The sequence below is a fragment of the Bombina bombina genome, chromosome 5 (genome assembly GCF_027579735.1).
Source record: "Bombina bombina isolate aBomBom1 chromosome 5, aBomBom1.pri, whole genome shotgun sequence".
NCBI lineage: Eukaryota > Metazoa > Chordata > Amphibia > Anura > Bombinatoridae > Bombina > Bombina bombina.
This window is the reverse complement of record NC_069503.1, coordinates 929,234,942-929,247,661: the sequence shown is the minus strand read 5'-3', so window position 1 is coordinate 929,247,661 and position 12,720 is coordinate 929,234,942. Positions and strand designations below refer to the sequence as shown.

Sequence of the window (12,720 nt, the reverse complement as noted above, 5' to 3'; positions counted from 1 at the left end):
TACAGTACATGTATCAGAAATGGTAGTGTTTTTTTTTCAACTTGTTTAGCTAAAATATTGGTTAGGATATTCTAGTCTTGATTTAGAATAGATGTTGGCCTATATGAGATTAGATCAGTATCTACTTTATCTTCTTTAAGTATTAATGTAATAATTGAGTCTGCAAACCTAGATAACAGTTTATTCTCATTGTGCTTCATGACATAAACATTAAAAAGAGAATTAAGGAAATCTGAAATAATTTTTTCCTGGAGATAATTTAGGGGGATATTTATCAAAGGTATGTCAGACCTGATCCAACAGTGCGGATCAGGTCCGACATACCTCGCTGAATGTGGAGAACAATACGCTCTCCGTATTCAGCATTGCACCAGCAGCTCACAAGAGGGGGGGCAACGCCGCCCCCTGCAGACTCGCGGCCAATTGGCCACTAGCAGGGGGTGTCAATCAACTCGATCGTACTCGATCGGGTTGAATTCCGGCGATCTTTGTCTGTCTGCTCAGAGCAGGCGGACAGGTTATGGAGCAGCGGTCTTTAGACCGCTGCTTCATAACTGCTGTGTCTGGCGAGTCTGAAGACTCGCCAGAAACACGGGCCCTCAAGTTCCATCCAGAGCTTGATAAATGGGACTCATAGTCTTGAAGCTTTATTTAGTGTTAAGTTGTTAATAACTTCAACAATCTCCTTCTTTTCTATTGCCCTATTAATAATATTTAAGATGTCTGGAGATATTTTCAGAATAGATAAGTTATCCCAAACAATATTTGGTTTTCTTGATTCTCTTTTTTAATACAATTAAGATTTCTATAATCACACATTTATCTATTATTTCAGCTGGCGATGTAAAATATTTACCGTCTTGAATAATTCAGTTAATATGATTTCTCTTTTTTGAGTCATAACCAGAATAAACAACCATTTACTATCTTTGCTGCCAAAATTATACTATTTCTGCCTATTCCTGCCTCAAAATCAGGAGGCAGTATTAAAAAATAATAATATATGTAACTATTTTGCTGGTGCATTAAAGGGACAGTCTAGTAATTTTAGTATTCTTAGTTGAAAGCTAAACCTAGAAGGCTCATATGCAAATTTCTTAGCCCTTGAAGGTTGCCTCTTATCTGAATGCATTTTAACATTTTCTCACAACTAGAGGGCGATAGTTCATGTGTGCCATATAGATAACATTGTGCTCATGCCCGTGGAGTTACCTAGGAGTCAGCACTGATTGGCTAAGATGCAAGTCTTTCAAAAGAACTGAAATAAGTGGGCGGTCTGCATAGGCTTAAATACAAGGCAATCACAGAGGTAAAAAGTATATTAATATAACTGTGTTGGTTGTGCAAAACTGGGGAATGGGTAATAAAGGGATTATCTATCTTGTTTAACAATAACAATTGTGGTGTAGGCATTCTCTTTAAATGTAGGAAAATATACGCGGATGTAATGTTTCACGCTTCAGGAAGTCATCTTGGCTTGGAATGCTATTCAAAAAGCATGTAAGAATACACACATGATAGTATTCTTGTTGCAAATCTTCGCCATCTTCTTGATGGCGAGCACCATTGTAAGCAGTTGATGAAATATAGCTCTAGGCACACAAAGGACCCCTTTAATTTAAGTTACTGAAAATAAAAATGACTAAAAATTGCTTAAAATAAAAAACATGTGAAAGAAAACCAGAAAATAAAAACAACCCAATTTCAAACGTTCTGTACCATTGTGATTCCTACTTGCAATATCCTTCTGGAGATTTGGCGTCTGCCTGATATTGGTGTAGCTGTCCCCTCTGAGACCTGTGCTGCCAAGATAATGATGTATATTAGGATTACCAATAAAATGTTTATTTCAATAGACTTTAGAAGAAATGTGACCGACATTTGTTATTTTTAAAAAATTGTCCAGAACTGAACATTGTCATTATAAAGGTGGTTTCAAAACAATGTACTTGTTATATGGATAATGTCAAATAGGGGATAACACCCCTATTTTGCATGTTTTGGGGCGCATGTTAAATTTGTGCTCCACTTGTATTCTAGCCCTATACGCTTTATTAATTTTATTTTGTTTATTGTTTATTTTTTCAGGTCAGTTGAGGAAAGAGAAAGGCCTTTTGCATTAGGAATGCAGTTTGTTTTGCTAAGGACGCTTGGTAAGCAATTAATACACATACACATTGCATGCATCACAGTTCTGATTATAAACGTTATATTTATTAATACACATACACATTGCATGCATCACAGTTCTGATTATAAACGCTACATTTATTAATACACATACACATTGCATGCATTACCGTTCTGATTATAAACGCTATATTTATTAATACACATACACATTGCATGCATCACAGTTCTGATTATAAACGTTATATTTATTAATACACATACACATTGCATGCATCACAGTTCTGATTATAAACGTTATATTTATTAATACACATACACATTGCATGCATCACAGTTCTGATTATAAACGTTAAATTGATTAATACACATACACATTGCATGCATCACAGTTCTGATTATAAACGTTAAATTTATTAATACACATTGCATGCATCACAGTTCTGATTATAAACGTTAAATTTATTAATACACATACACATTGCATGCATTACATTTCTGATTATAAACGCTATATTTATTAATACACATACACATTGCATGCATTACATTTCTGATTATAAACGCTATATTTATTAATACACATACACATTGCATGCATTACAGTTCTGATTATAAACGCTATATTTATTAATACACATACACATTGCATGCATAACAGTTCTGATTATAAACGTTAAATTTATTAATACACATACACATTGCATGCATCACAGTTCTGATTATAAACGTTAAATTTATTAATACACATACACATTGCATGCATCACAGTTCTGATTATAAACGTTAAATTTATTAATACACATACACATTGCATGCATTACATTTCTGATTATAAACGCTATATTTATTAATACACATACACATTACATGCATTACCGTTCTGATTATAAACGCTATATTTATTAATACACATACACATTGCATGCATTACATTTCTGATTATAAACGCTATATTTATTAATACACATACACATTGCATGCATAACAGTTCTGATTATAAACGCTATATTTATTAATACACATACACATTACATGCATTACCGTTCTGATTATAAACGCTATATTTATTAATACACATACACATTGCATGCATTACAGTTCTGATTATAAACGTTAAATTTATTAATACACATACACATTACATGCATTACCGTTCTGATTATAAACGCTATATTTATTAATACACATACACTTTGCATGCATTACATTTCTGATTACAAACGCTATATTTATTAATACACATACACATTGCATGCATCACAGTTCTGATTATAAACGCTATATTTATTAATACACATACACATTGCATGCATTACAGTTCTGATTATAAACGTTATATTTATTAATACACATACACATTGCATGCATTACAGTTCTGATTATAAACGCTATATTTATTAATACACATACACATTGCATGCATTACAGTTCTGATTATAAACGTTATATTTATTAATACACATACACATTGCATGCATTACATTTCTGATTATAAACGCTATATTTATTAATACACATACACATTGCATGCATCACAGTTCTGATTATAAACGCTATATTTATTAATACACATACACATTGCATGCATTACAGTTCTGATTATAAACGCTATATTTATTAATACACATACACATTGCATGCATTACCGTTCTGATTATAAACGCTATATTTATTAATACACATACACATTGCATGCATTACAGTTCTGATTATAAACGTTATATTTATTAATACACATACACATTGCATGCATTACAGTTCTGATTATAAACGCTATATTTATTAATACACATACACATTACATGCATTACAGTTCTGATTATAAACGCTATATTTATTAATACACATACACATTACATGCATTACCGTTCTGATTATAAACGTTATATTTATTAATACACATACACATTGCATGCATCACAGTTCTGATTATAAACGTTATATTTATTAATGCACATACACATTACATGCATTACAGTTCTGATTATAAACGCTATATTTATTAATGCACATACACATTACATGCATTACAGTTCTGATTATAAACGCTATATTTATTAATACACATACACATTACATGCATTACCGTTCTGATTATAAACGCTATATTTATTAATACACATACACATTGCATGCATTACAGTTCTGATTATAAACGTTAAATTTATTAATATACATACACATTACATGCATTACAGTTCTGATTATAAACGTTTTATTTATTAATACACATACACATTGCATGCATTACAGTTCTGATTATAAACGTTAAATTTATTAATATACATACACATTGCATGCATTACAGTTCTGATTATAAACGCTATATTTATTAATACACATACACATTACATGCATTACAGTTCTGATTATAAACGTTAAATGTATTAATATACATACACATTGCATGCATTACAGTTCTGATTATAAACGCTATATTTATTAATACACATACACATTACATGCATCACAGTTCTGATTATAAACGCTATATTTATTAATACACATACACATTGCATGCATTACAGTTCTGATTATAAACGTTATATTTATTAATACACATACACATTGCATGCATTACAGTTCTGATTATAAACGTTAAATTTATTAATATACATACACATTACATGCATTACAGTTCTGATTATAAACGCTATATTTATTAATATACATACACTTTGCATGCATTACATTTCTGATTACAAACGCTATATTTATTAATACACATACACATTGCATGCATTACAGTTCTGATTATAAACGCTATATTTATTAATACACATACACATTGCATGCATTACAGTTCTGATTATAAACGCTATATTTATTAATATACATACACTTTGCATGCATTACATTTCTGATTACAAACGCTATATTTATTAATACACATACACATTACATGCATTACAGTTCTGATTATAAACGCTATATTTATTAATACACATACACATTGCATGCATTACAGTTCTGATTATAAACGTTACATTTATTAATACACATACACATTGCATGCATTACAGTTCTGATTATAAACGCTATATTTATTAATACACATACACATTGCATGCATTACAGTTCTGATTATAAACGTTATATTTATTAATACACATACACATTGCATGCATTACAGTTCTGATTATAAACGTTAAATTTATTAATATACATACACATTGCATGCATTACAGTTCTGATTATAAACGCTATATTTATTAATACACATACACATTACATGCATTACCGTTCTGATTATAAACGCTATATTTATTAATACACATACACATTGCATGCATTACAGTTCTGATTATAAACGCTATATTTATTAATACACATACACATTGCATGCATTACAGTTCTGATTATAAACGTTACATTTATTAATACACATACACATTGCATGCATTACAGTTCTGATTATAAACGCTATATTTATTAATACACATACACATTACATGCATTACAGTTCTGATTATAAACGTTAAATTTATTAATACACATACACATTGCATGCATTACATTTCTGATTATAAACGCTATATTTATTAATACACATACACATTACATGCATTACATTTCTGATTATAAACGCTATATTTATTAATACACATACACATTGCATGCATTACAGTTCTGATTATAAACGCTATATTTATTAATACACATACACATTACATGCATTACATTTCTGATTATAAACGCTATATTTATTAATACACATACACATTGCATGCATTACATTTCTGATTATAAACGCTATATTTATTAATACACATACACATTACATGCATTACATTTCTGATTATAAACGCTATATTTATTAATACACATACACATTGCATGCATTACATTTCTGATTATAAACGCTATATTTATTAATACACATACACATTACATGCATCACAGTTCTGATTATAAACGCTATATTTATTAATACACATACACATTGCATGCATTACATTTCTGATTATAAACGCTATATTTATTAATACACATACACATTGCATGCATTACATTTCTGATTATAAACGCTATATTTATTAATACACATACACATTGCATGCATTACATTTCTGATTATAAACGTTATATTTATTAATACACATACACATTACATGCATTACAGTTCTGATTATAAACGCTATATTTATTAATACACATACACATAGCATGCATTACAGTTCTGATTATAAACGTTAAATTTATTAATATACATACACATTGCATGCATTACAGTTCTGATTATAAACGTTATATTTATTAATACACATACACATTGCATGCATTACAGTTCTGATTATAAACTTTAAATTTATTAATATACATACACATTGCATGCATTACAGTTCTGATTATAAACGCTATATTTATTAATACACATACACATTACATGCATCACAGTTCTGATTATAAACGCTATATTTATTAATACACATACACATTGCATGCATCACAGTTCTGATTATAAACGCTATATTTATTAATACACATACACATTGCATGCATTACAGTTCTGATTATAAACGTTATATTTATTAATACACATACACATTGCATGCATTACAGTTCTGATTATAAACGCTATATTTATTAATACACATACACATTGCATGCATAACAGTTCTGATTATAAACGCTATATTTATTAATACACATACACATTGCATGCATTACAGTTCTGATTATAAACGCTATATTTATTAATACACATACACATTGCATGCATTACAGTTCTGATTATAAACGTTATATTTATTAATACACATACACATTGCATGCATCACAGTTCTGATTATAAACGCTATATTTATTAATACACATACACATTGCATGCATTACAGTTCTGATTATAAACGTTACATTTATTAATACACATACACATTGCATGCATCACAGTTCTGATTATAAACGCTATATTTATTAATACACATACACATTGCATGCATCACAGTTCTGATTATAAACGCTATATTTATTAATACACATACACATTGCATGCATTACAGTTCTGATTATAAACGCTATATTTATTAATACACATACACATTACATGCATCACAGTTCTGATTATAAACGCTATATTTATTAATACACATACACATTGCATGCATTACAGTTCTGATTATAAACGTTACATTTATTAATACACATACACATTACATGCATTACAGTTCTGATTATAAACGCTATATTTATTAATACACATACACATTGCATGCATTACATTTCTGATTATAAACGTTACATTTATTAATACACATACACATTGCATGCATTACAGTTCTGATTATAAACGTTACATTTATTAATACACATACACATTACATGCATTACATTTCTGATTACAAACGCTATATTTATTAATACACATACACATTGCATGCATCACAGTTCTGATTATAAACGCTATATTTATTAATACACATACACATTACATGCATTACCGTTCTGATTATAAACGTTATATTTATTAATACACATACACATTGCATGCATTACAGTTCTGATTATAAACGCTATATTTATTAATACACATACACATTGCATGCATCACAGTTCTGATTATAAACGCTATATTTGTTAATACACATACACATTGCATGCATTACCGTTCTGATTATAAACGCTATATTTATTAATACACATACACATTGCATGCATCACAGTTCTGATTATAAACGTTATATTTATTAATATACATACACATTGCATGCATCACTGTTCTGATTATAAACGCTATATTTATTAATACACATACACATTGCATGCATTACAGTTCTGATTATAAACGCTATATTTATTAATACACATACACATTGCATGCATTACAGTTCTGATTATAAACGCTATATTTATTAATACACATACACATTGCATGCATTACATTTCTGATTATAAACGCTATATTTATTAATACACATACACATTGCATGCATTACAGTTCTGATTATAAACGCTATATTTATTAATACACATACACATTGCATGCATTACATTTCTGATTATAAACGCTATATTTATTAATACACATACACATTGCATGCATCACAGTTCTGATTATAAACGCTATATTTATTAATACACATGCACATTACATGCATTACAGTTCTGATTATAAACGCTATATTTATTAATACACATACACATTGCATGCATTACAGTTCTGATTATAAACGCTATATTTATTAATACACATACACATTGCATGCATTACAGTTCTGATTATAAACGCTATATTTATTAATACACATACACATTGCATGCATTACCGTTCTGATTATAAACGCTATATTTATTAATACACATACACATTGCATGCATTACAGTTCTGATTATAAACGCTATATTTATTAATACACATACACATTGCATGCATTACATTTCTGATTATAAACGCTATATTTATTAATACACATACACATTACATGCATTACAGTTCTGATTATAAACGCTATATTTATTAATACACATACACATTACATGCATTACATTTCTGATTATAAACGCTATATTTATTAATACACATACACATTGCATGCATTACAGTTCTGATTATAAACGCTATATTTATTAATACACATACACATTGCATGCATTACAGTTCTGATTATAAACGTTATATTTATTAATACACATACACATAGCATGCATTACAGTTCTGATTATAAACGCTATATTTATTAATACACATACACATTGCATGCATTACAGTTCTGATTATAAACGCTATATTTATTAATACACATACACATTGCATGCATTACAGTTCTGATTATAAACGCTATATTTATTAATACACATACACATTGCATGCATTACAGTTCTGATTATAAACGCTATATTTATTAATACACATACACATTGCATGCATCACAGTTCTGATTATAAACGCTATATTTATTAATACACATACACATTGCATGCATTACAGTTCTGATTATAAACGCTATATTTATTAATACACATACACATTACATGCATTACAGTTCTGATTATAAATGCTATATTTATTAATACACATACACATTGCATGCATTACAGTTCTGATTATAAACGCTATATTTATTAATACACATACACATTGCATGCATTACAGTTCTGATTATAAACGTTACATTTATTAATACACATACACATTGCATGCATCACAGTTCTGATTATAAACGCTATATTTATTAATACACATACACATTACATGCATCACAGTTCTGATTATAAACGCTATATTTATTAATACACATACACATTACATGCATCACAGTTCTGATTATAAACGCTATATTTATTAATACACATACACATTGCATGCATTACAGTTCTGATTATAAACGTTACATTTATTAATACACATACACATTGCATGCATCACAGTTCTGATTATAAACGCTATATTTATTAATACACATACACATTGCATGCATTACCGTTCTGATTATAAACGCTATATTTATTAATACACATACACATTGCATGCATAACAGTTCTGATTATAAACGCTATATTTATTAATACACATACACATTGCATGCATTACCGTTCTGATTATAAACGCTATATTTATTAATACACATACACATTACATGCATTACAGTTCTGATTATAAATGTGAAATTTAATGTGGTACAGAGTTACCTATATTTCTTGCAAAGTGAAGAAATCAAAGTGCCTCTAGAGTGGTTATTGGAATGAGTACAGTCAGTTAGCGTTGATTAATGAAATGTAAATTAAATGGAAGTAATAAATAGAATTTGAAATACAAAGCAGTGCATGTCATACTCTGTTATTAATGGGATAGGAAACAGAATTTTTTTCTTTCATGATTCAGCTAGAGCATGCAATTTTAAGCAACTTTCTAATTTACTCCTATTATCAATTTTTCTTCGTTCTCTTGGTATCTTTATTTGAAAAAGCTTAGGAAAAAATGCTTTCTTGTGCATGCAACCTGACACTTATACAGCAGTAGTCTGTGCATGCTAATTCTACTTTTGTTTGTTCTCCAAGTGCCAATTACATCAAAAAGTATTACCTGTACTCACAAGAACAAATTACACATATTTCCCTTTAAAGTAATGTATAATGACCAAAAATGCAAAATAGCCAAGAGGAAAGCAAATAATGAAAAACTAGCCAAGTTTTTATAGCAGTGACACATGGAATCACACTACTATTTTAGAAAATATTTATATAAGTTATGGATTTAGATATACAGTATATTTTATATTGTATATAAATAAGTTTCAAACTATGTAATTCACAATAGATCATCAATACAGTTTGACAAATGTGTGCTAAGGGTTTAAAATCTATAATAAATGTAATTTGAATACAGTCTTGAAGATCTAAATAGCAAATCAATTAGGTTTCCACTAGGTGGTGCTATTAGATCAGTGTTCTTCAAGCTTCTATCAGTACAAGCAAGTGAAATAATAAAACATTTACGGTTAGATTACGGGTTTTGCGTTATGAGTGAAAAAGCTGCGTTATGGCTCTTTTTCACTACCGCTGGTATTACGAGTTTTGCAGGTATAGGTGTACTGCACACTTTTTTGGCCGTAATGCAACGTAACTACTGCAGCTTTAAAAAAAGTCCTTTTTCAATGGGACTTCCATAGCGCCGGTATTATGAGTTTGCCTGTCCGGCCAAAAAGTGAGCGGTACAGCCTATAACTACAAGATCCGTACCGTAAACTCAAAGTCAGTAGTTATAGGTTTTACGCTACAAAGCTGTAGCATAAAACTCATAACTAAAGTGCTAAAAAGTACACTAACACCCATAAACTACCTATTAACCCCTAAACCGAGGCCCTCCGGCAACGCAAACACTATAATAAAAATATTAACCCCTAATCTGCCGCTCCCGACATCGCCCGCCACTATAGTAAACATATTAACCCCTAAACCGCCATACTCCCGCATCGCAAACACTAGTTAAATATTATTAACCCCTAATCTGCTGTCCCTAGCATCGCCACAACCTACATTACTGTTATTAACCCCTAATCTGCTGCCCACAAAATCGCCACCACTATACTAAAGTTATTAACCCCTAAACCTAACCCTAAGTCTAACCCTAACACCCCCTAACTTTAATATAATTAAAATAAATCTACAGGTGAAACTCAAAAAATTAGAATATCGTGCAAAAGTTCATTTATTTCACTAATGCAACTTAAAAGGTGAAACTAATATATTAGATAGACTCATTACATGCAAAGCAAGATAGTTCAAGCCGTGATTTGTCATAATTGTGATGATTATGGCTTACAGCTCATGAAAACCCCAAATCCACAATCTCAGAAAATTAGAATATTGTGAAAAGGTGCAATATTCTAGGCTCAAAGTGTCCCACTCTAATCAGCTAATTAAGCCATAACACCTGCAAAGGGTTCCTGAGCCTTTAAATGGTCTCTCAGTCTGGTTCAGTAGGAATCACAATCATGGGAAAGACTGCTGACCTGACAGTTGTGCAGAAAACCATAATTGACACCCTCCATAAGGAGGGAAAGCCTCAAAAGGTAATTGCAAAAGAAGTTGGATGTTCCCAAAGTGCTGTATCAAAGCACATTAATAGAAAGTTATGTGGAAGGGAAAAGTGTGGAAGAAAAAGGTGCACAAGCAGCAGGGATGACCGCAGCCTGGAGAGGATTGTCAGAAAAAGGCCATTCAAATGTGTTGGGGACTTTCACAAGAGCCACCACACACAGACGGATCCTGGATATGGGCTTCAAATGTCGTATTCCTCTTGTCAAGCCACTCCTGAACAACAAACAACGTCAGATGCGTCTTACCTGGGCTAAAAATAAACAGACCTGGTCTGTTACTCAGTGGTCCAAAGTCCTCTTTTCTGATGAGAGCAAATTTTGCATCTCATTTGGAAACCAAGGACCCAGAGTATGGAGGAAGAATGGAGAGGCACACACTGCAAGATGCTTGAAGTCCAGTGTGAGGTTTCCACAGTCTGTGTTGATTTGGGGAGCCATGTCATCTGCTGGTGTTGGTCCACTGTGCTTCATTAAGTCCAGGGTCTTCATGCTTCCTTCCACAGACAAGCTCTATGGGAATGCTGACTTCATTTTCCAGCATTACTTGGCACCTGCCCAAACTGCCAAAAGCACCAAAACCTGGTTCAGTGACCGTGGGATTACTGTGCTTGATTGGCCAGCAAACTCGCCTGACCTGAACCCCATAGAGAATCTATGGGGCATTGCCAAGAGAAAGATGAGAGACATGAGACTGAACAATGCAGAAGAGCTGATGGCCGCTATTGAAGCATCCTGGTCTTCCATAACACCTCAGCAGTGCCACAGGCTGATATCTTCCATGCCACGCCGCATTGAGGCAGTAATTGCTGCAAAAGGGGCCCAAACCAAGTACTGAGTACATACAGTATGCATGCTTATACTTTTCAGAGGTCCGATATTGTTCTACAGATATGTACAATCCTTGTTTTATTGATTGAATGTAATATTCTAATTTTCTGATATTTGGGGTTTTCATGAGCTGTAAGCCATAATCATCACAATTATGACAAATCACAGCTTGAACTATCTTGCTTTGCATGTAATGAGTCTATCTCATATATTAGTTTCA

General features: G+C 31.1%; 1 protein-coding gene across 1 annotated transcript in view; it reads left to right on the top strand.

Moving 5' to 3' along the window:
• Positions 1-12,720, top strand: part of SLCO5A1 (solute carrier organic anion transporter family member 5A1) — a 282,587-nt gene that overhangs the window by 250,082 nt on the left and 19,785 nt on the right. Inside the window, 1 exon segment of the mRNA XM_053715106.1 lies at positions 2,089-2,153. Coding sequence (XP_053571081.1) covers positions 2,089-2,153 — 65 coding nt within the window.